The 26681-nt window shown below is 38.2% G+C and overlaps 1 protein-coding gene across 1 annotated transcript; it reads right to left on the reverse strand.

The window, feature by feature from the left end:
• Window positions 1-4426: 4426 nt before the first annotated feature.
• TTPA (alpha tocopherol transfer protein) lies at window positions 4427-26519 on the reverse strand. Its single transcript, XM_037058621.1, has 5 exons — window positions 26265-26519; window positions 17264-17417; window positions 11356-11549; window positions 9623-9733; window positions 4427-6483 (listed from the first exon to the last, which is right to left on the reverse strand). The coding sequence occupies exons 1-5, from the start codon at window positions 26472-26474 to the stop codon at window positions 6313-6315; spliced, it is 840 nt and encodes a 279-aa protein (XP_036914516.1). The 5' UTR covers window positions 26475-26519; the 3' UTR covers window positions 4427-6312.
• Window positions 26520-26681: the final 162 nt, after the last annotated feature.

Here is a 26681-nt window from a genome sequence, read left to right on the forward strand (position 1 = left end):
CCAAAGAAATAAACGTGATTTTTTATAAAAGTGTTCCAGATTGGATTTGGATAATTATTTAGCTGGTATAAAATACAGGAAAATTCCCTAGCACTGTGTGGGAAATAAAGTAAACTGTGCAAGTTTTAAGGATGGGAAGAAAAATTTAGGAGGGTTGAGCTGAATGGAAAGTGTAAACAAAAGCAACAATTCTGTGACATTGTAATAACTCCATGGTGACAGATGGGTACTAGACTTATTCAATATGATTGATTGCTTTGTAAGCTATATAATGTCTAATCACTATGTTGTACACATGAAACTAATATATAATATTATATGGCAACGGCTATTGAAAACTAAATTTAAAAAATAATTTAGCCCCAACCAGTGTGGCTCAGCTGGTTGGAGCACCATCCTGTAACCAAAGGGTTGTGGTTTGATTCCCAGTCAGGACAGTTACCTGGGTTTTGGGTTCGATCCCCCATCTGGGTGCGTCCGATTGCCCCTGGTATGGGCGCATTTGGGAGGCAACAAACTGATGAGCAAACTTCTCTCTCCCATCAATCTTTCTCTGTCTCCCTTCCTCTCTGGCTAAAAGCAATGAAAAAATGTCCTCAGGTGAAAATCAAAAATAACAATAATAATAATTTTAAAAAATTTTAAAGCAACAGTCTGAAGAAAGATTTTAAGATTGAGTAATCAGCTCCACAAAAGCCATCCAAAGGTTTTGAGTAGGTAAAATGAGGAACAGGCAAGAAGGAAATGATAAGGGCAAAAAATAAGTGACATTTAAAGCCAACTGAAAAATGAAATTCAGTTACTTAAGATCCTTAAAACTGAGAAATGAAGTTTGAGACAAAAATGAAGCCAATATGTTCACTGTAAGACAGTTAATATTTAGGATAAGATAGAAAACAAAGGGAGGTCAACTCCGAAGGCTTTTTTAAGGAGGCGGCTGAGGTCATCCCAACTTCCCCTAACGGAACTCTGTTTAACACAGGCCCTGTGGCTGTTGCCTAGCTTTGCCATGAGAAACATCCCTCCTGCAGGTCTGTGTGCTGTGAGTATGGGGCCTGTGCTTGATGCTGGCTGCTGTGTACTGAGTATACAAAGACGAAAAAGATAGTGTCTGCATTTGAAGCACTTTTCAGCAGGAAGACTAGGCTGGCAGGTAAATAGCATTCAATTCAGTGTCATAAAGTCTGACCTTCCTAGAGAGAACCACAGGAGTGGGAGCAAATAATTCTCACTGGGAGGGTCAGATACTGTTTTACAGAAGTGACATAGTAACTTAGTGACAATGAGACTTTGAAGAAGAACAAATACAGCAGCAGAGGGCCTGGAGCAGAGAAAACTGTAAGAGCAAATGTTCGAAGTACAAAATTCACACATCTCTGATCTCTCGCCCCTCACTCCTCCTTGCTACTGATTCTGAGGTTTCTTGTGTGGAAGAGGCAATATTTTTCTAAGTGGTGAAATGTTGGTGTGCCTAGAGTGTGGGTGGGGTTAAGAGTTCTCGAAGTAAGGATGGAAAAACAGGTCGGGCCTGGTTGTGAAAGGCCTCGGTGACAATTAGCAGTTTATCCTGCACACAAGGCTGTTCTCCTGAAGTTCTGGGAATAAAATCTTGCAGATAGATGACTATGTAGCAGTGAAAGAGGTGTGAACAGGTAGGAACAATGAGAAACTGCTAGTGTGTTGAGGAGGCTACAGCAGCAGGTTAGCTGAGAGATGATTAGCCTTAGAAATGGGTCAGGACTGGGCATTTCCATGTAGGACTGACAGAATCTGATGGCCATCAATCCCGATGGTCTGTGGAATTGGGTGTATTGGGAACAAGATGGTGTTGGTGTGGTGGAGCATATGGACTTCACAGCCTGGCCTGTCGGGTTCGGTCTGACCCTGGCATTTACTAGCTCCGTGACTCTGAGCAAAGCATGAACATTTCTTGAGTTCAGTCCTCTTATGTAAAAATAGACGTAATGCTACCTCCTTTATTTCCACCAAGATTGTATAACAATGTATTGAATTTAATATAGTGCTGGCACAGAACCAGAAATCCATGTATTTGAGTATCCTTCAGCTGGCATTCAAGACCTCCTGTATTTTGTTCCACGTGGAGCAAATACATGGGCCTTCTTTCTGGGCAAGAGGCCCAAACTCCTGTACACACACCTTCTCTTCAAAAATAGAGGACTCTATGCTACCATAGGTAGTTAGCTAATTGTTAATAAGAAAGAGAGCAAAGAGAATTGCACATTGACCTTAATACACTGGGCAGCATGAGCCTGTTTGCTTAGCCAGGAAGCTGCAGATCCACACACTGCGGGGGATTTCAACATTTCTCCACCGGGAGGATTAACACTCCCTTCCCTGCTTTGGAACCAAATATAGAGGCTTATCAGTCTAACTAGGAGTGGACCCATCCTAAGCCCACAAAAGCTTGGGAAGTTATTTGGTTATTTTGACAAAGCTCCTAGGTGTAACCCCAGGAGAACAAAGAAGCTCCTTCTCTCTCTCTTTCTCTCTCTCTCTCAGTGATCTGCACACCCCATTTGTTCGTTTTGTTCTCTCTCTCATCTGGGAACATGCACAACCACGTGGGTCTAGTAGCCTGTGGGCCTGCAGTAGACACACAGGCTCCAAAGGACCAGGCTGTAATGTGAAACAGAAACTCTGGACACTGGCCTTTGTGTTTGCCTCCTGAGGACACAGTTGGACTTATTCCAGGGCATGATGGATGGAGATGGGATACAGGGGCAGATTTCTACCTAAATAAACCTTGCCACACCACAGTCTCCCATGCCTAGGTCTTTGGAAGGCTTTCCTTGTGAACCTACGGAAGAGCCCGATTTCCATTGGCAACAAGTTTACTGTCTCTCGGATATGACCTTTTATTCCTCACCTCTAAGTCTTTGTTCATGCTATTTCTTTTCCTGGACTATCCTTCTTCTCCTCAGTTCTCATGGGTCTCTGGGGAAGTCAGTTCTCTTTAAAGGCTCTGCTTTAAAGTGTACTTCCTTTAAGGACACTTCCTCCTTTTTCTTAGGTAGAAATGATCTTTCCTTCTGTTACCCACCCAAAACACTTTATTGGAACCATCCTAATGCACTTGGTACTACACTGCATATTACCTGTCCATTTTGCATATTGTGAACAGAGATGGCCAAGGTGGAGTCATTTATGTCCAAGGAACTGCCATGGAGCTCGGAAACCATGAAGAAGTTTGTCTTGCGTTCCAAACAGCATGTTTTTCCATGAACTTTTTGCACTTTTCAGCTGTGCCCACACTTCATCTCCCCCTCGATGTGGTAACCAGATCATCTGTTTCTTACTCTGGAAGGTGCAACACATTTTGCCAACCAGCGTCCTTCATTTGTGTATGGGGGTAAGCCAGCCCCTATTAATTCAGCCAGAATCCTTTCTTTACATAAAGAGGGCAGCAGTGCCGCCCGAACCATTAGAAGCCCCGCCTTTCTTTGTCTTCCCTGGACCACAATTTAGGTTGCTACCTCAGTTGTGCCCTGCATTGCAATCCCTCCTTTGCTCAGATACATGCTTTCTATTCTTTATGACAGCCCAAGTATATTTAACATTGAAGTATCTTTTTCACTCTTCAAAGTAGCATCTGGTTAATTTTGCTAGTCACTATAGTCCTTATTTCAATGAACAGTGATATCAAAAGTAGATATCAACTGGTATGTAAAATCAGACTGATGTAATTGACTTGGATAGAAAAGAGCAGTTACTGGAGTGCTTCCCCCCCCCCCCCCCCCCCCCCCCCCGTCCGCGTCCTTGCTAACCAGAGAAGTAGTGGGGATGTCAGCCCTGATTATATCCAATCATTTCTAGTTCTGTCTTTGTAATTCATGGTTCCTCCAGAGTATTGAATATAGCAAAATTCAACATATACAGGTCAATAAGGAGTGTTTCAGACAACACCACCTTACCAGTTTCCTGAGTTTTTGGTGTTTTTGTATGTTTGACCTCTTTTGTGGCTTAATTTAGGTGAGTGACAAAGATATTTGCTCTAGAACTTCAGTGTAAGAAAAATATATAGTTTGATAAGTAAAACCATAATCTAGGCTAAGGGGCAAATTGTGTCCAAATCAAATTATCTGATTAAGTCGCACATTCTGGCTTTTGTCACTAGAAGCTTTAACTTAGTGAGTACGCATGGCTCGGTTTTATAAAATTAGTTTGTGGTCCCGATAAGCACAGCAAAAGTGTGGCAGGTAGCGTGGAACAGAGCCGTTGGGGAAACCAGCCTGCAAATGAGAACTGATGAAGAAAAAACTGGACTCTGTATAGTGGACAACTAGGTGTGGTAGGTTTTTCTTAAACTCTTCTCTCAGGAAAAGCAGTTTTGGAAAAAAACGCCTAATATTTATATTTTAAATAAAAAAATAAACAGCTATAGTTTATGTGAAAAATCTTTATTTTCTTTTGAACAATATTAAAACATAAATTATTATGCAGTTCAGTAACACAATGAGCAAGTGGTGATAATCTTCAAAAGGTACTGTGGTGCCTCTACAGTTAAGTAACACGGACAGTTCGATGGCTGTTTACCTTCCCACGTCACAAAACTGCCTGCTCATTTCACATTGTTCTTCCAATGTTCTTCAGTGAATTGCTGCATTTTGTAGAAATGTCAAGGTCCCACAATAAAATGTCCTTCTATTGACTGACTTATTACTATTTACTGCTAATGACATCACTAATGAATCCCATTTAAAAGACATTCTTAAATGTTGTCCATTATTTACCTGCTAACATAATCATTCTTTTACAGAGCTATTTGTCAGTGTATTAAGTAACCCAGAATAAATGATAAGATACTTTACTATGTGAACCTCCTTCTAGGAATAAAAGCTGCGTAAACCCGAGTTTTTTGTAGTTATTCTTTACTCTTTTAAAAGGGTTTTATTGTAACAAAGAAAAACTTTTGTCTTTAGAAAATAGGCACCACCTAATTTTTAATGAAAATTGTAATGTAAAGTCAGATTTCCCAAAGCTAAATCAAAATAAAACACATTCTCTAAAGAACATTCACAATTACTCTCAATTTTATCATAGATATCTGTACAAAAAATAAATATCAGCTGACCTGATTAGAATAATTTTCTTATAAAGAAAAACATCCTTTATATACTCTTTCACAAAGATACTATTCTATGATTTATGTAGAAACCCAACTAAGCTGAACAAATGCCTAACAAAATTTTCAGTATGTTCTTTGATTTTTGAATTTAAAATTATTAAACACTATAAAGACTGTCATAAGTTGAAAGCCATACCTTTATATCTTTCTCAATTAATGAAATATTTTTTGTTATAAGCTGCGGTACATACATTATAACTCAAGTACTTATTTTTTTGAAGTAAATGTGAATTGTATGATTTGGCTTGAATATTCTGAGATAATAATAAAACTCAAATCATTTCATACATAATCCCCAAAATTCCAGATGTATGTGACAGCGACTTAAAAAATGGAGACATATGATTTTCCTTTTGTTGTCATGTTATTGTTCCATTAGAAAGAGAGTCCATACATACTACCAAACAATGTTCTGTCTCTAAATATCTATGCAATCATGATAAGAATCACCAAAAACAGAAGTCAAAATTACATTCTTGATTTGTATAAAAATGCAGACACTGTATTACAAAGTCATTAACTCTGCCTGGAATATTTTCAAAATTGTATAAACACGAGTCATTTCATAGAGGCCCATATATTTCACACGCAACCATGTATAATATACAGACTCTACCATCAAGAGTTTCTTTGTGCAAATATGCTAAAATAGAATTTCCCTGAGATGAACTATCCTGCTGGCTCACAGAAAAGTAAATATAGTAAAACCATATTCAGGTTTTAATCTGAATTATAATCTAATCTGACACCTACCCAAAATGGCTGTTAATAGATTTTCATTATCAGTTGATTTGTGCTAATAATTCTTTTTAGTGGACTATTTATACATTTGTTTTTGAACAAATGTCCTAAAAGAACTTGTTTGAAATGAAACTTTCTGGAAACATAAAAAGGCACCCATGAATAGCTACTTTACAGAGAACTTTCAAGTGTAAAAATCAGGAAATCTCTTCTATGCTTTTAAGTATATTAACATTTAATTACTTCAAAGGCAAATACACTTAAAAAGTAGTTTCCTAAATACCTATGTTGCTCATTACAAAAGATCAGCCAGACAAGCATTAATTAGTTAAAACAGACTTTTCTTCTTTCATTCATGTTACCAGGTAGGATCTCATTTAATTAAGAAGGCACTCAAGGCACTCACATTAAATAACCTCTTCTCATTAAGTGGTCTGCGAAATACTGCTGAGATAATTTTCAGACTTCATTACAAAATGTGTCCACTCTTGACAAATGTCCTCCATGGAGAATCCTTCGCCGCCATATTCCAGAGGAAGAATGGCCGGGAAATGCTGAAGTAAGCTTTGTTTGTAATGGGCCCCATGCATATGAATCTGAAATAGCCAAAATGTTTTAGGAGGTTTGTCCTCTGCCTTTTTGATACATTAGGCGAATTTTCAATGGAAAATCAACACCATAAAATGAGGTACTCTAAAAACTTGCAAGATAGGAGAGCACGTATAGATACTACATCCTTTATTCCTCTGCTTATGAATTTTACTTGTCTGGATTGTGCTGTTTATGAATCTGATCATCTTACTGTTTTCTTATATTTGTATTCTTACAACTATATAAGATTTATTTAAAAAGTTATTATCCTCTTTCACAAGTAGATTTTTAAAAGTCTAAATAAAAATAGTTTATATATTCTATTCCCTGATGTACAAGTGATTATTAGCAAAATATCAGATATCCTAGGACTTTTCTGTAGATCATAAACATGTCCCACTGATATTATGTCATATGAGATAAAAGCACATATTACACACAAAATTAGGTATATAGCAAATAATTTATATGGTACATTTGATGGACATTCTTTGCTAGTACAAAATGAGGAGACAATTATGTTGCTTAAGAGAACAGGCTGACAGTGACCAGAGGAAAGAGGGGAGGGAATTTCAGGGGAAAAGGGGAAGGGTTTGCAGGAACAAGGATAAAGGACACATGGACAAAAACTAGGAGGAGGGTGGAAATGGGGGGGAAGGGAGAGGGATGGCTGGGTGGGCTGGGATGGGAGTGAAAGGCAGAAAACTGTACTTGAACAACAATTAAAATAAAAAAAAGAACCTTAAACTTTCAAATATTTTAAACTATAAATATCAATCATATAGTGCTCAAAATTAAAGATTTACAACCTTAAAAGCATAGCTTGTTAAAATATAAATATTTTTAAAAAACCTTTCTCCATCTGCCAGGGCAAAATGTTCACCAAAACATTCAACAATCATTTAGTGAGTGCCTATTACGTGCTGGGGGAGCGGTTCCGAACCATTTCCATCTCATGGCACACATAAACTAATTACTTAAATTCTGCCACACACCAAGAATTATATTATTTGCTAATCTGCTACAAAATAGGTATAATTTGGACAGATTTAGAAAAATAATAATAGTAATTATCCACCCTGTTTGCTCCAAAGTGACTTCTTAAAAAATCAGGTGCCTATACTTGTGTATAAGGATTTCTGGTACCAAGAATTAACCAATCAGATGCAACTTTATTATGTGATGTGACCAATAAGATGCAATTCTATTATATGACCATAATTTTTATGTTCATATAAATATATAGGTCATGTAGGACAGGACATTCACATCAGCCAGCTATTGTTGTGTTGGCTGTTGCCATTTTTTTATTTGACACTCTAAGAGAAAAGAGGTCAGTGTCCCTGACTAAATAGTCAGATGTTGCTTGTTTTAAAAATGCTTGTGGCAGAGGAGTTGAAAGTCACTGTGCTAGGACATGAGGACTGAAAAGTGAATGAAACAAGCTTCCTGCCCTCAGGAGCCACACAGCCCTCGATCCTGGGTTTGTTCTGAAATGTTTAGAATATCATCAGCTAATAGAGAAGAAAGTCCACCCTCTCCTCAGGGGGTGGGAAATAAGAACATTCGTAGAGTGTTGCCAAAATATTGAAAAGGAGAAAAGTGACTGGACTAGGATCCTCCCCAACCCCTGCATTTTGGCAAGTCTGTTTCATACCAATTGACTTACTGAAATGCTTTACTTAACTTCTCAATTTTTTATTTTTCCTTCTTTTTTGCTCATCTTCTCCTATTTATTAGGTTCAGTTTATTATTGTTTTTGTTTTTCTTTGTCGAGAGTATAACCCCAAATAGAAGTATCTAATTTTAGATCTTTCAGAGTTAAAAAGAGGTTAGCCAGCTTTTATCAGGCTACATTGAAGAGATTAAAAAAAAATTTTAAGAATCAACTTTTATAAAAATACTAGAATGAAAAGGGGCTGTCTTTAGAAATGTGGTTCTCGTTGAAGACAAATGCAAATACCTAGTGGATAACCTCAAAAAATCTCTAGGGTCACAGTTTTCTAACCACATGTAAGATGTTACATTGTAATATAAAAAACTACTTTTTAAAATTCTAAATAAGCATTATAACCTATGATTTTACTTATAAGGAAAATTCCAAATAGTATTATAACTTATATGATCACCATTTGTATTTAAATAATGTTTGAGATTTAAATTGTTGAAGCTTTTAAAAACTGGGGGGGGGGGGGGTTGTAGGCATTAGATGTTGCCAGTGTTTTTCTTGATAAATGCTTTAAAAATTCTCTTTTAAAGATTAATGAATACCCTAAGGATACTATATTTTCACCTGAGATTAGGCTCAACAAGGTAGGTTAAAAAAATCAAGCCTCTTTTCTTTAACTAACATGACATTAAGTCACATACTTCAGGTACTGTGGTTTTCAGTTAAAATGTATCATTTAAAATGCTTATTTTTTATTTGCATAGATAATACATTCACATGGCTAGAAATCAAAACAAGATAAAAGATACACAATGAGGTGTATCTTTCCTCAACCTTATCCTCATCCACCCTGTCCACACCTCTGTTCTACATAGATAACCACTGAGGTTGCTTTCTTGTTAAGCCTTTTAATGAACTTTCAATGCATCTATAACTACAGCTCCTGATTTTTTCTCTTTTTATACGAAAGGCAGGATACCATAAACTCTTCTGCATTTTGCTTGTTTTACTTTACAATAAATCCTGAAAATCTTGTATTGCATTGTGTCGACATCTCACAGTTCATTTAACCAGTCCCTGGATAATGAACACATAGTGATTTCCAGTCTCTTGCTACAATAAATCCACACACACACACACACACACACACACAATTTTGTTTATGTGTGAATAGGATGAATTCCCAGAAGCACAAAGGCTGTCATTTTGATAACTATTACTACACTGCCCTCTATGGGGAATATACCATACTGCACTCTGACCAGCTATGTGCAGGAGGTTAGTACCCCTTAGAATCACTAACTTGATTTTTCAAAATTGAAAAGAAATTTTAATTTATAAGCATAGTTGGCTTGTTAGATAAATAGAAAATATTAGTCCAATGGCAATGTGATGGTTAATAAAGTAGTTCTTAAATGAGAAAGGACTGGAACATTTGGTAGAGAGGAATCGTTACTTGAGTATGCTTCACTCACCCGTTTCTTAATTTTTTCAGTCAGGAATGGTTTAATCATGGAAAAGACAGCATGAAAAATTATTGGTGCATTTACCAAGTGGATACCACGAACTTTTAATGGAAAGGAGTCCTTTGGAAAATAAAGAAAAATCTTATTAATAAGAAAGCATGAATAAATATATATTTCTATTGACAAGTCCCTTCTTTGAACATTTTCTAAACTTACAACATCACCTACATGTGTTTCATTTCCCAAATTATTTATCCCATCAGCACGACATAGCCTGCTTTATAGTTCACTGTCACTAGATTAAGAAAAGTTCCCTAAAAAGTATTTATTTTGTAGTTTAGGCAAAGTGCTTTAAGAAATACCTGCATTTTTTCATTAAAAAGACATAAACATTTCTTCCCAATCACATACAAATGTTCAACTTAAATCAATGAGTTATTTAGATGTTAATAAGAAAACTTTTCCCTCAAATTTTTATTTTGAAAAAAATTAAAGTTTCATAAAAGTTAAAGAATAGTACAACAAACACACAGTCTTAAATTTTTGACACCGGTATAAGTCTTCAATATAAAAGTAATATAGGCTTATTCAGAAGGTTTAAAAGGTTGAGAGTTGAAAGACAAAAATCTCGTCAATAGTTTCCCTACCCAAAGATATACAGTGTATATACAAACATTTCCTGCCAAGGTTCTTTCACACAAAATTCTTTTTTTTTTCCTTTATGAAAAGCCTTTAGAGATGTGTTATCTATTGGAGAATTTTCCTTCCAGATTCTTCCTATGCATAATTTTATTTTAAACAGAATTGCTAACATGCTCTCTAAATAACTTGTATCCTGTTTTACCCCACTGATATAATTTATAGAAACAACATGAGTTTTAATGCATTGCAATAATCCATCAGATGGATGTACCATAACTTAAGTGGCCATTTTCCTATTTCTGAACAAATAAGCTATTTCTAATTTTATCCTATAAGAACTGATGCCATAGCACCTATCTTTACATAAAGGAGGCAACGCTGGCTGCCAGCACAGCTTTTAATTCACATGGTTGGGACTGGAACCTTTGCTTCCCTGCCGACAAAACGAATGTGCTTGGGCATTGCTATCACCTCTGTGCTATAGTTAGCTAATTTGTAGAATGGGAAAGTAATAGTCACACAACATAGGACTGTGTGACCATTGAATGGTGATTCATCCGAGGATTTAGCCAAGTACCGGTACGCAAGTATTATTATTATATACAAGGTCTTTCCTGCATTTAAGATGATTCCTCGGCTCTGTTCACCAAAACAGGATTACTAGGTCAAAAATCACGGCCACTTAAAAAAGCTTTTGATTTCTAAAACAATCAAAAAAATAAAAACTGTATCAATTTATACCTACCAGACTTATGACATTTTGTTGTATCACTGCTATAAATATTACCTTTTATTCAATTTTTAAAATTTAGAAAGAGAACTTTAATGACAGAAAGAAAAAGTCACCACACAAATTATTGTTTGAATGTTTAAATACTGTGATTACAAATTTGAATATATTCTTACAATGTGTTGCAACATTCTTTCTTTTATGAATTAAAAACACTTTACTTTCTCTTAGCATTATTGCATTCTATGTATCATTTCTAAAATTTCATTTGATTTTCTAATAAATGTACTAACTCTTCTCTTTACATAACACATAACTAAGTTAAAATCGATCGGACGCGTAATCCCAACAGGTTCAACTGTGCACTTACTGTCAGAACAGCAGCAATCTTCTTGGCTACACTTGGGGTAATTTGAAAAGCGTGAGAGAAGTGCCAGCCTTCCAGGTCAAAGACAACCTTGATTCCGTTCCGCTGGGTTTCCACCTCCTGCACAATCAGCTCGGATGTGATTAGACTTAAACGAAATACATCATAAGCTGTAAAAACTTTGGGGTCCCAGTATGCTAAAAAAATAGAATAAAAAAGATCATGTCTCAGCATTGTGTAAAAAATCAGAAAGCAAAAGGAAACTAATTCTTTTTAGACTTAACCTATAAAAATAAGAACATGTACAAAGATCATGAATTAAATAGCACATCTAACTGGTGGCCTCAAAACATGTGCCTGCTTCTAGCACAGAACAGATTTTTAAAAGCACGTGACTAAAAAAAAGAAAAGAATAAATGCAGGCTGCATTTGTTTGCCAGAGGAAACCACAGCCCAAATCATGCAGGAGACGGTGGTGGCTAAAGATGGCAATGCCTCTTGCTGAGCTCCGAACTCAGACATATTGCAAATGGGAAAAGCATGGCCTGCATCACGAGGAGCGACTGGGGCCCTATAGTAACCAGAGAGGTTGCAAAAGGAAATCCCTGAGGAGTAGGACAGGCTGGCTGGCTGATGTCTCTGACACCACTCACTGACAAGCAGCATGTAGCAGAGTCATGCCCTGACAGGCTAGAACAGTAAGTGTGGGCTTTGGAAAGCAAAGTCAGAGAAGCGCTCACGTAGCTGCCCACACCTGGGAGAAACAGGGAATGCCTAAGCTAAGAGGAGAAATTACTGACATTCTCCTCCTCTCCCCTGCCCCGGCATTCCTGGGATGGCATGCAGAAAGGACAGTGACTGACAGGCAAGCGGGTAATCTTAAAAACAAACAAACATGCATCAGCTAAGAATTGTAACATTTTTTGAAACACAGGCACACAAAAAAGAGAGGAAGCAAACTGAGAAGCATGCAGCTAGATCCAGAAGTTTGAAAACCCAACCAACTGGAGTTCTGGGAATCAATATTACATAGAATGTGACACAGAGGAGAGAGGAAGAATAGCAGTAGGGAAAAATTTTCCAAAGCCAAAAAAATATGAGAGTCTTCAGACTGAAGGGTCCACGGAGTGCCTAACAGGGTGAAAGAAAAGAGAAAAAAATTCATGACTAAGTAATAGTAAAATTTCAAAATACCAAATTGTCTGTCTTGGACAACTGGGTGGAATGGTGGTAACACTTATTGAGATAGGAAACAATGGAAAAAATATTTTGGTTGGAAAAATGATACGTCATTTTGGACATATTAAAATGGTGGCTGTGTGATGTCTGATTGGATGCACCTAGACCGGGGAGTCGGTTGTATGAATCCTTGGGAACAAAGGTAACGGGGGTAGTTAAATATTGGGGCATTGTTTGTATTTATATAAGAGCTTATGACAGGGATTATCTTTGATTTATGTTTATCTTTGCTGTGGTCGAGAGAAAAAGTAGCCTGAGAAAAAAAGGCTGAGTCCAGTGTCCTAAGGAACTTCAGAATTTAAAGGGTGAATAGAATAGGGGACGCCAGCAAAGGAGACTAAGAAGAGGCAGTTAAATCGGAGAACACCACCAGGAGAACCTGGCGTCAAAGAAGCCACGAGAAGAGGGTATCTCGAGAAAGAGAAAGCGCTGAACCAACCTAAATTATATAAAGTGAGGGCATGCTGAGGAATGATCTAGAAAGTATGGTTATTGGTGTGTATGCAGTAGTAATTCTTCTAAAACACATAATACTTGTGATTGCAATAATTGTAAGAACATAAATTAAAGTTTTTATAACACATTTTTAAATTTGAATAAAATCTAAATGATAATGATCTCCTAAACAAAAATAAATCTACTCCAAACTGAAACTAAAACTTAGTTTTGTGATGTTTTAATGCTACTATCAGTAGTTTGGAAATGTTTTCTTTTAATTTTTGTAATTATGAATTTTTTCTCATAAAAGCCTTTCCTCCCCTTAGGATTATAATCAACAAAATTTTACTATATCTGTTCTAATACTCATGTAACTACACTGTATTCCCAAAATAAAAGATTCAGGTAAAATAGTCTTAAAACATCCATTGTTCATTTAAATCAGAGTAAGAAATTTCACATTTGCATGTTATTACATATCTATTTTACAATTCTATAGAAGTACTAGACTATTTCAAATTTGAGACATTGTTGAATTTTTCCAGGAATTATAATAATGTTATTCTTTTGATGCCTGAGTGTAAACACACCTTCTTTTTTTTTTAAATCAGTTGTCTCTCCTCATTTTCTCCTTTTTTAAATTACTAGATTTAAAATATCCTTTACATGAAACTTCCCTTAAAGTAAAATCTGTTTGCTAAAAAAGAGAGAGAGAGAGAGGAACTGGTTTGCTATGTTGATGTGTTGAGAGGTCAAGTAAAACAGGATGCCCCTTAATGTCCACTGGATTTGGTGAAAAGAAGGTCACTGACAATTTGTTGAGGTCATTTCAGCAGAGAGGTGGGAGTGGAACCAGTGAAACCAGGGTCGGCTGAGAGGAACTGTGAGGAAATGTGGATGCTGAACCTCAGGAACTCACGGATTTGGCTGAGAGTGACGGGAGTGGGGGGATGGCTGGGGCTGGAGGATCCCCAGGGAATGACTAGGACCTTTTGCTTCGTTTTGGATGGCTGACCCGGAACAGATGTAAATGTCCATGGGTAGGGTCTACCCATTGGGAAAACGTAAAGGATGTTGAAAATGTAAAGATGTTGAAAGAACAGGGATCATCAGAAATATTCCTACGAAGGCCCAATAGAATTGCCCCTTGTTTTAAAAGCCTCGGATTCCTGTAATTTGAATTCGAGTACTCAGTCCAACTCATATGTCCTATACTGCTTCAGACACTGGCTGACAACGACAAGGGTGAAACCCATAAACAGAATAACTGAAAGTCTGCAGTTCAGAAAATAGTTATATTCCTGAATTTCTCCGCCAGCCAGCATGGTAAGACCTGTGCTGTCCAATATGGTAGCCATTAATCGCATGTGGCTATTTAAATTTAAATTAGTTAACATTAAACAAAATTAAAAATTCAGTTTCTCTGTTGCAATAGCCACATTTCAAGTACTCAAAAGCCTGTGGTGTCTAGTGGCTACTGTAGAACATTTCATCGTCATAGTCACATTGGATAGCTCTGGTCTGGACTCAACTTTTTTTGAATGCACAAGAAAAACATGCCTTAAAATATTAATTCCTTCTCGAACATGTATCTAACATTTACCGGGTCATTATTGTATACTAGGTAATGGCAGTATACATTAATTATGTTTTTTTATATCTCACAGTAATCCTATATCTCACAGGACTAATGCTCACAGTCACCCTATGAGCTAGGTTCATACTGTGCTACTTGATAGATGAGAAACTGGTGTTATGGCTACATGGCTCTCCATGGAGCTAGAACACAGCAGAGCTGAGATTTCAACCAGGCAACGCATCCCTAAGAATCTGTATTCAGAAGAACTAAGCCATCATCAAAGCTTAATGTTAAATTTTACTTTTGCTGCTTTAGTATAGTAGTGAGTCTCAAAAGGCTTAGAATTACAGCCGACCCTTGAAAAACAGGGGTTAGGGGTGTTGACCCTCAGGCAGTCAAAAATTCGAGTATAACTTTTCATTCCCCCTCAATTTAACCGCTAATAGGCTACTATTGACCGAAAGCCTTACTACTAGCATAAACAGCCCAGTAACACATATTTTGTATGGTATAAGTAGTATACACTGTTTTCTTACTACGTAAGCTAGTGGAAAGAAAATGTTCCTAAGAAAATCATGAGGAAAAGAAAACACATTTACAGTACTGCACATATTTATTGAAAAAAAATCCGTGTATAAGTGGCTCCACATAGTTCAAACCCATGTTGTCCGAGGGTCAGCTGTGTACCCTCTCATGCTAGAAATGGCAAAACTGTAGTCTTGGGGTGCCCTGTCAAACTGCGGAAAGGCTCTGGGCACTTTTTCACTGCTTTTACTGGTACCTGGTCGGAAAGTAGTTAGGCTAACGTTCTGTCCAAAAGCTCTACCACAGATTCCCTTTTTCAGTTCCTCCCACTAATGCAATTAAATTTAGAAAATTTATAAATCTTTATTGCATCCTTTCATTTTATTTGTAACACTCTTCTGAGTTTCTCCTTCTTACCCTAGAATAACATGTAATTCTACATGACACATTATTCTACAGGACACACAGGAGATTTGCTGCATACCCTCTCTGACCACCAGTACGCCTGCATGTTTTTCCTGATTCTAAAATCTCCTGGAGTTAAACAGTATACTTAGAAATGAGCATACTATAAGAGACCCTTGCTTAACAATAAAAGACTTTATTCAGTGCCAAGGCATTTATGATCAAAGTAGCACATTTGCTTTTTCATTATTAAGGTGTCATTTTTATGACTTAATTTGCCCCAGTTACTTTATGGACAAACGAGGAAGACTTCGGCCAGGCAGTGCAGAGCCAAGATGCATGCAGAAAGAATCATCTGTTGATTTTAGTGTTACGTTCCTGGAATCCCCGTGCAGGGTTGCCAGTAAAATATAAGGTGCCCAGTTAAAGCTGAATGTCCAGTAAACAGAATATATATATTTAGTCTAAGTATGCCTCATGCATACCAAAAATTACTTGTTGTTTATCTGAAGTTCAAATGTAAATGCACACTTTCTATTTTCATAAAATAAAGGTTTAGTTGCTATATAAAACATAGGTACTATGCTAAATCTGGCAACCCTGCCCCAAGGAACTCAAAGAACTTCATTCAACATCCCGTACTGCCACTGGAGCAATAAGACAGCGATGTCTATTATTGTCTCTGAACAGATGTCCAGTGACTTCATGACTAACTCAGCTGCATTTGACACACAGAAGCTGGAGCAAAAAAAAAAAAACAAAACAGAATCATTCTACTCAGTTTTCTGACCCTTTTTCAAGGATTAAATGCAGTGTCTTCTTGCAAGAAATCAAACAGCTAATAACAGGCACCCATCTTATCTATAAGCAGGTAGGAAAAGAGAATCTGTACATAATTTAAAGTTCCCTAAAATTTTTAAAAATATACAAGTTTCTGTGAGATTATAATGCATAAGATTCTGATCATAAAATGTTGGGCCACGGGAACACGCTGCAGGTGGTGCGTGCCCTTCTCCCTTGAGTGCCATTTTTCATCCCACGCAGGTCGAAGGAAGGGGCAGGAATTGTAGGTTGCCAGACTACAGGAACTACTAGGGAGGCCTGAGAGTGAGCAGGGGAAGCAGTAAAGAGCAGGCAGAGCACGTGGAATACAGTGTCTTCTGCTTCCCCACTGCCTCTTTCTCCATCCGGGGGAATGAGCACCTCGCTCTGCAGCTTGGGTGCTATCCAACTACGCATTCACTCACTCACTCTAAAATACTTAATAAACACCTACCACCTGCCCTAATTCAGTGCTTGGTATGTATGTCAGGGAACAGAATGGACAGCTTCTATGTGGTAGAAGTTCAGAGCTTCTAAACGTAGACAACTTAGAATTTGTCTACCACTTTGTTACAGTTCAGAACTTTGATTTCCATTTCCCACTACACGTTTTTACAACATTTTCCCTTGATCTTTTTCATCGTTCCCCTACTGTTTCTCTTCTGTGTTTTCTTTTTCTCCTATTTTATACAGTTGATGGTGTGGAAAAATAGAAGTGGGATTTTCATTGGTTTTTGTTGATTTTCTCACAACTGCCAGTTTTATTACTCTTATGGGACGTTAAAATATGAGTTAAACCTAAATTTAAACCTGAAAAACCTAAATATGCTTACACATGGTCTCACCAGAGCCCTCTGTATGGCAATCAAGGAAAATCGAGTGGAAGTGCTTTGTCTGACTTACTGATTCTGTAAATGAGAACTCTGCTGCCGGTGGGATCCCTGGCTCTCAGGACCCCAAGGTAGCCAGCCCTCAGGAGGCCAAGAACACTGCTAGGGTGTAGATCTGCACTTATTTCTGGACACTCTTCTCTCCACTTGTAATAGTTCTTCAGTAACTGAAAAACAAAATAAAAAGTGTCAGCAGACAGCATACTTGGTAGGCATTTTGTAAACATGGTAGGAAAGCCTTGGCGTTGAATGTGGCCCCTGCCACCCATCATGTCAAGATCTTAATCTGCCGTTTTCCTTTTAGCATAAAAAATAAAAGTTTCTTTCATCAAGGACTTCAAGTGATAGAAGTCCATCAAAAATTCAAAGTTGAGTAACACTTATTTGTCTCCTGTGATGGATGGATGGCCTCCAAAGATGGCTGCCAACGACCCCTCACCCTGGTGCACACGTGTCATCAAAGGGTGGGATCCATTTGATTCCTTCCCCTTGAATCTATGCTGGCCTCACATTTTGCTTTGACTAACAGAGTTTGGCCTGACATGACACCCTCTAGGTGTGTGAGAAGTCTGGGACTTTCTGTTCTTACTATCCAGGATCCAGATACCATATAAGGTTATGCAATGCAAAGTCTGTGAAGAGAGGCTGTCTTACTTAGATGCTCTGTGGAGCGGAGACAAACATCCCTACTCAGCCTTGCCCACAGACAAAGAATCACAGACAAAGCTGTGGTCTGTGCCGCCAGATTCTGGGGAGATTTGTTACCTGGCAATGGGTAACTGAAACATCTACCTTTATTTAGTCTTTGTGAGAAGAATAGAAATCGATCAAATAAATTAACTCTACAAATACGTTTTGAGTATCTACAGTGTTCCGCGCACTGTGTTTGGCACTTGAGTTAAAGCAGCAACCACAGTGAACCCCTGATCTCATTGGAAGTGACATACTGATGACAACTGGATCACATGGGCCGTGCCGTACAGTGAAAGGTTCAGTTCCCAGGATGCCCCTTCAGTAGAACCTTGGTACTGCCACTTATTACCTGTGTGATCTTCAGTATTTAACACTGATGAGTCTTGTTTTCTAGAGTTACTGTATTTTTTGGACTATAAGATGCATATTCCCCCCCCCCCAAATTTGGGAGGAATAATGATTGTTAGTGCTGCTGTGGAGTTCTGTTTACATTTACATTGGTGAAATATTATGTTATTTATGTTATTAAATATTTTACACTTCAAAAAATTTTTTCCCTATTTTCCTCCTCTAAAACTTAGGTGCATCTTATGGTCCAAAAGAATATGGTGTGTGGAAAGCATACATAGGCAGAATGAGTGGTGGTTAGTTCTGTTATAATAGGGAAAGTTATTTGGGTTCATTGGCTCAGCCAAGTATTTAGTGCAGGTTTACATTAAAGATAACTAGAATTTTTTGTTTTTTATTTTCTTTCCCACAAAAAAAGCTCAATCAAAGATGCAAAGGAACATCTCTATACCACTGCTATACTTTCAACTAATAGAAAAAAAACAAAAATCAATTTCGTTAATAGTAGTATTCATTCAGAGGGACTATGAAACTCTATGCCTGGATATTAGGTCTTGACAAAATATTGTGTGAAGGAATCCTGTTTTCTCCTTTTTTTTTCTAAAAGAACCACCAATAATGGCTACTCCACATTTACAAATAATACAAACATTGCCAGCATATTGTGGAGAATACTAAAATGAAATTACACTTACTTTATTTTAATTTTCTTTTTTATGATTTTCAGCATTCTCAATTTTTCTAAAATGGCAATATACAGGGTCTGGCACAATAATGCCCCTTTTATTACAAAATCTTTTATTATAATATCATAAGCATGTAATTATGTGTCATAATAATATCACATGCACGTACATAATATGACATTTTGGGTAAAATGTCCAAATTAAAATGATAAATTATTACACTTATATTATTACCCTACCAACCACACTCAAGTAGGCATTACTTCTGCTGGACCCTGTATTTGAATTTAAAAAGATCTATTAGAAATGTGAAACTAAAGTTCAGATGAAAGGAAAGGACACATTTTTATATTTGAGAGTTTTTCAGAGTCACTGGAATAAACATTATAACTGTAATAACAAAGTAGTAAATGACCAGAGGAGAAATTACAAATATAAATTTTTTAAAGTATATTTTATTGATTATGCTATTACAGTTGTCCCATTTTTTTCCTTCTCTTTACCCCCCTCTGCCCTGTACTCCCCCTCCCACCAGCATTCCCTCACCTTAGTTCACATCCATGGGTCGTACACATAAGATTTTGGCTTCTTCGTTTCCTACACTATTATTAACCACCTGCTGTCTAGTTTGTACCTACAATTATGCTTCTTACTCCCTGTACCTTTTCTCTCATTCCCCGCTCCCCTCCCTGTTGATAACCCTCCATGGGATCTCCATTTTGGCGATTCTGTTCTTGTTCTAGTTGTTTGCTTAGTTATTTTTTTGTACTTGTTTATTAGGTTCAGTTGTTGCTAGTTGTGAGTTTGTTGTCATTTAACCGTTCGTAGCTTTGATCTTATTCTATTTCTTAGATAAGTCCCTTTAACATTTTATATAATAAGAATTTGGTGATGATGAACTCCTTTAACTTGACCTTATCTGGGAAGCACTTTATCTGCCCTTCCATTCTAAATGATAGTTTTGCTGAATAGAGCAATCTTGGATGTAGGTCCTTACCTTTCATGACTTGGAATACTTCTTTCCAACTCCTTCTTGTCTGTGAGGTTTCTTTTGAGAAATCAGCTGAGAGTCATATGGAAACTCCTTTGTAGGTAACTCTCTCCTCTCCTCTTGCTTCTTTTAAGATTCTCTCCTTATCTTTAATCTTGGGTAATGTAATTATGGTGTGTCTTGGTGTGTTTCTTCTTGGATCCAGTTTCTTTGGGACTTTCTCAGCTTCCTGGACTTCCCTGGGAGTCTATTTCCTTTGTCAGATTGGAGAGGTTTTATTTCATTACTTGATCAAATAACTTCAATTTCTTGCTCGTTTTCTTCTCTTTCTGGCACCCTTATGATTTAGATGTTGGAATGTTTGAAGTTGTTTCATAGGTTCCTCAGCCTCTTCTCATATTTTTGAATTCTTGTCTTTTTATTCTGTTCTGGTTGAATGTTTATTCCTTCCTTTTGTTCAAAATTATTGATTCGAGTCCCAGTTTCCTTCTCTTCCCTGTTGGTTCCCTGTTTATTTCCTTTCTTTCATTTTGGATAGCCTTCATTTATCCCTTCATTTTTCGACTGAACTCCCATAAATTCTGTGAGCATCCTGATTACCAGTGTCAGCACCCAGGGTGCTTCCCACAAGAAGATTGTGCCCTGGGTGCTGATTCCCACGTGGGTTGGCTTATGTACATTCTAGGACCCTGTGGGCCTCTCCGGTAAGACTGGGAGTTTCTCTCCCCACAACCCTCTTAGATTTTTACAGCCAGAGGTTTTGAGTCTTTAGTTTCCCACTCTGAAACCCTGGGTTCCATGGTTTTACTCCTCAATTGTTCTTCCCAGCTTATCTTTGTGCAAATGTGGGACCACTCAGTCAATCACCCACAGCCTCACCTATGGGGTCCACCACCTTGTCTTATGTCCTCTCTTCCCAGGCTGCCCATCTCCACCCTCCTACCAGTGTGGATGAATGTTTCTAGTTGGTTATTATCCTTCTTTTGGTTGTGCAAGGAAGCAAAGCAGTTCTACCTACACCTCTATCTTAGCCAGAATTCCACAAATATAAATTCTAAAAAACAACTAGAGAGTGAAAGTCCAAGCCACAGGAAATGCCAATGGCCAGAAGAAGAAGAGAGAAGCTGGTTGGATTTTAGGAGAAACATTGCTATGGTGCACAGAAGGGAGGAAAAGACACCTGTGTGTGTGTGTGTGTGTGTGTCTCTCTCTATCTTCCCCTTTCATTCACGTTCTCTGATATTGTCTCCCTATCTTTTCCTCCCTCTCTTTCATTTCTACACTTAATTAACTTTTCTTAACTAATTTTAAAAAGAGTATCTTTCTAAGAGTTAAATGCAACAGAGGTAAGAAAAAAAAAGTCAATAAATTTGCCAACCAAGAAATAACTGGTGACCTAAATAGCAGTCTCCTAAAGCAGTGAATGAATGAAAGGCACTTTGTAGATGGTTGTGGTACAGTCATCCTAGTACTATGAGATGAATTTCTCTCCCTCCTCCTTTACGTAACACCTACTCTCATGCTCCCTTAGGGGGGATCAAAATAAGTGTTACTAGCATTTGGTAATGCTCATTACATTTCTCATAGCTCTCACAGGCATAAAAATAGTTCCTTAAATTCTGATGTAAGCAAAATGCTAGAAGCAGCCTATTAGCTCCTATATAGAAATAACAATTTTATTTTCCTATACAATAACTTTATCATACATAAATATATAAATATGTATATTTATATAAAATATATATAGAATATATATGGAGTATGTATATGGAACATATACATATGGAAAAATGTACTATATATATAGGGTTCGGTACAGTCCACACTTTCAGGCATCCCTGGGGTTCCCCAAAAGTACCCTTGAGCATAAGGGAACCCCTGTATTGCCTGAGGAAACCAGCAGGATCCACACACTTGAGAAGATGATTTTTGTAAAGACTCACAATTAACTTGCATGCCTTTGACCTATAATTTTTGCAAAATTAAAATACTTATACCTGGATCTTTGATTATTACTTTTCCACTGACAAATAAATTCAAAGATCCAACTGACATAGCAAATAATGTAAATGACAAAATGCTACAACGCAACTATTGAACAAATGACCCAAAGCTCACAACAACAAAACAACTGGGTGCAAGTAAATATCATTGTTGAAAAGGACCACAATTTGTACCACAATTAGGAATGAGTAAATTAAAAAGTTATGGTTTCTTTTAACTGTGCTTTATAATAGAGTAGCTTTCCTCTTACATTTTCATGTACAAACAAAATAACAACCATATTTGTGAAGATTTCATAGCCTTTATTGGCATCACTCCCGATTCGTCCTCACAAGCAGCCTGAGAGGTAACTATTGTTACCCCATTTTATGTATTAAAAAGACTAAAGCTCAGAGAAGTTAGTTATATATTAGTTTAAGGGCAATAACTACAGGAGCAGAATGGAGACTGAAACTCCCATGATATGATACATTTATAAAAGAAGCTACATTTAGTGGGACATTAGCAGGGAGAGTCAATGGTGCCTTGAAAGTGTCCAAGTCTTTGGGAAAACCATAACTAACTAGAGGATAAAAAACTTACCACATAGAGCAAAAATATAAGGAACTGGACTATTTACTTGTGAAAGGCAGAAATTCATGAGAATATGTAGAACAGACAAAACTTAAGTCATGTTTTTATGTTCATTTTTTTAAAACAGACAAGTGTAGTATACCTGAGATCACAGTCTGTCCTGAGTTTAACACAAGTTCAAATTCTGGCTCTACCACTTTACTGTGATTTCAGACAAGTCACTTAACTCTTTGCATCTCAGTTTATTCTAAAATGAGAAAATAATGAGATAACCCTAGCAAATACTACCTACAAAGTAACCAGCACTCTGAAAACTACTCAAGTGCTAAAAACCTCATTAATTCATTATCACTTCAAATATAAAAACCAGAGAAAATGAGAAATTACATTACAGCTGAGGGACTTATTGAAGTTTCTTTGTACAATAAAACGACAGGGCTTTTATATTATAAACAAGGAAATTCGAGTTGAATTAACTGAACTTGATCCACTCTCTTCAGTAGATTTAGACACAGCCTTACCAGCAAATTCTTCAAGGATAGGGTGCAATGAAAACAATCCAGGAACATAAAGAATATATATATATATATATATATATATATATATATATATATGATGCAAAGGCTGGAGGTAAATTTTATTCTTCTATTTTGTTGTTTTTGTTTTTGTCTTTTTTATTTATAAATTATTGGGGTGACAGTGATTCATAACACTGTATAAGTTTCAAGTGTACAATTTTATAACTGCACATCACCTGTGTATTGCATTGTGTGTGCTCGCTGCCAAAAGTCTCATCTCCCTGTCACTATAAATCTGACCCCCTTTACCCTCTTCAGCCCCCTCAACTCCTTTGCACTGGTACCACATTTGTCTGTGTTTAAGATATTCCTCTTAAAAAGCAAACAAAAGGAAATCAACAACAAACCGTAAACGTTTTGTAGTTAGTTACCTCTACAACATATGAGGGGGGACCCTCAAAAAACCAGAATTATCTTCTGGAGGGGAGACCCCCTTATAATACAGGCTTCCCCCACTAGGTGAGTGTTCCAGGAACCCATCTGTATCAGTGTGCCAACTGCTGTGGTTATAAGAGGCAACGTTCTGCTTCAGTCAATTTTTTTAAAGACTCTTTTCAACACATCTTCGTGAGGCATGATTTACAAGAGCTCCTGCCAACCCCATGCTGAGTGTTTGGCAGTTTTTAACTAAAAATGACATGACCCTGTGCCCCACCCTCCTTACTCACTCAATCTCACTCCAAACAACTTTTTTCCCCAAAAGGAAAAAAGGCCCTCAAAGGGAAATGTTTTACCATGTGGAAGAGGTGAAACAAAAATGGCAGAAGCACAACAAGGCATCAAAATTGATGAATTAAAAAACTGTTCTGAGCAGTAGAAAAAAGGTCTTGATGGGGTATTGCATCAAATGGAGAGTATTGTGAAGGTGTCTGAAGTTTAAAGATGTAAGAATACACAATGTTTTATAAATAAATTCTGGGCATGATTTTGGGTCCCCCTCATATATGTTTAGTGCCTCAAACTGTACTCTCCCTAGGACCTGAGATTGTGCCCTAATATTTGGCATCTGCTGAATGATTATTAATTTATTACTTATGACGTGGAGACACCTGGGTAGCCATTTAACAAAAGAAAACAAATAAAGTCAAATTCCTAGTTCATTCCTGACATCAAGGAATTCCTAGCAGAGCAACAAGTCCAACATCAGAAAAAAAAAAAGAGAAGTAGTAAATTACTTAAGAAAATTTTGGAAAGAAGAGCTCATAAAACCCAGAGGTAATAAGAGAACAATCACACCAGTACATTTGTTACATGAAAACTAAAATTCTGCACAGAAAGAAAACAGCAATATCGACACAACAAACTAGGACAACAGCCTATTTGCTTTTATACATAAAGATGTTTTATGAATAAAAATATGATATTGTATGTATGTTATGTTATATAAACAAACTGGAAAAATAAATGGCAAAAACAAGGAGTTACTGAGAAAAGAATTTTAACATTTAAATGTATAGAAGACAATTAACCTCACTTGTAATTACATACATGCACGTTACAATAATGAGAACCAGTTTCTCACCCAGCAGGTTGGCACACAGATCATAAAGTTGGTTAACAGAGCGTGTGTGGTGATATGTGGGAAAAGGCACCATTGTGTACCACGAAATTGACAGAATTAGCACCAGTACACATCTCACTTCATCTGGCAATTCTGCAGGTAGACCTTGTCTTACAAGGAGATAGTCCCATTTTTGCACAAAGACAAATGGGCAGACAGACCAGAATATTCGGTTGGTGATGGAAGACATCCCACTCGTCTTGTGCACTGCATTTCGTGTACGGCCAGGCAAATTGTCAGTGTTCAAAAACCAACCACTGAGCGCGGAATGATGAGCATGCATGGCATCTCTGCCCTTGTCTGATGACACGTCCACGTCCAACAACAGGGATTGCTCAATAAATGTTAACACAGTATATTCATACAAGGAAGAGCACAAGGCCCACAAAAGAACAAATGTATATACACATTTCAACAGATGCGTCTACGCTGACATACGATGCTCTCTATGATACATTAGGTTTTAAAAAGGCACAGTGTAAAATACATACATATGCTTGTGTGCAAGTCGGCTCTACCTGGAAACAGGAACAAGACAGGTAACTACCTGGGTAGACGGCTTGACAAACTAAGGAATAGGATGGGGAACTTTTTTCCTTTAGAAAGTTACTTTTAGAAACTTCCTTTGTACTCTTTTATTATTTATGGATTATTCTTACCACCTGTAGTCTTTACTGTTTCAATTAAAAATTAGTTACCAGCAACCCAACACCCTCACACGGAGAAACGTTGAGATTCTGTGCTATTACCACACTGCTCTTGCCTTTCTAGCCGCCGCTGCCTGACGTGGAAGAAGCCACTCAGAGAAAGGGCGTTCAGCTGCTCAGTGCTTGCTTGTTCTGCGCTGCGCACGTCTGACTCGGTTCAACTGGTCAGTCGTGGAAAGGAGTCCAGGAGGTAGGCATTCTCACCATCATTTAACAGGTGAGAATGCTGAGTTCAAAGTCACAAAACTAAAGGCCGCATCTCTCTGATTCCTGTCTTCCCACCACCTCTTCTCTTACCCAACCTGGAAACACAAAAGAACAGCCTCATTCTTACACTCAAAATATACTGGACTACTTTACTGTCTTGACACTTAGGATTACTAATAATAACACTATTTCGCTAGAATTTGGCTTTAGACCTTCTATCTTATTGGCAATTTCATTCTCCCCTCCACACGTGGAGTTACCTGCTAAAATGTAATGTAATAAATCTAAGCTTCTAACTTCTCAGCTGTTTCCCCACGCTCTCATCACCAGCTTTCTTCTAGAGAAGCAAGGAATTTCTTTCCAGAGAAATTTCCCAAAGGAATTCCAGAAACTCATCAAGGACAGAGTTCCAGTGTGAAAGGGGCCATCACCCCAGAGAGCCCTGGCTTTGCCAGATTTTCCGTTTCCAAGACCCAGAGAAAGTGAATGAGCCAGCGCTGGATTTCTCAGAACACCCAGAGCCACCGAGCCCGCTGCCCAGCGCGCCAGGGGCGCGTTCCCACGGGGATCCGTCTCGCCACTTCGGCTTTCCCCGGCTCGGGACAGCACAACCGGCGTTACGCAGCCCTGTCCGTAGGGTGGAGCGCAGCGGCGAGGCACGCTTACCCTCCAGGCCAGGTCGAGGTCGAAGTCCCGGGCGCGCAGGAAGCGCAGCAGGAAAGAGTCGGTGAGCGGCAGCGTCGCTAGCCGAGAGCCCACGGCCCGCGCCCTGCGCCGCAGCTCCGCCAGGCTGGGCTGCAGCAGCGGCGAGTGGTCGGGCAGCGCGCTCAGCTGCAGCCCGGTCGCCGTCGCCCGCCCCGGCCGCGCCTCTGCCATGCCCGCCGCCGCCGCCGCGTCGGCTGGGGTGGCCTTGGCTGTCCGGAAGAGCTTGGGCTGCGCGCCACCCTCCAGCCCCTCCCCCGGCGGCGACTGCCCAGCGCTTGCCCACCCTCCGGCCCCGCCTGGCCACTGCCTCACGAAGAAGCCACGTGGTGTCCCCACGGGTGCTAATAATTTCGAAAGTATAAGTACTCACTTGAACCT

This window comes from Sturnira hondurensis, unplaced genomic scaffold (genome assembly GCF_014824575.4).
Source record: "Sturnira hondurensis isolate 20B ecotype Veracruz unplaced genomic scaffold, ASM1482457v3 Scaffold0010128, whole genome shotgun sequence".
Lineage (NCBI taxonomy): Eukaryota > Metazoa > Chordata > Mammalia > Chiroptera > Phyllostomidae > Sturnira > Sturnira hondurensis.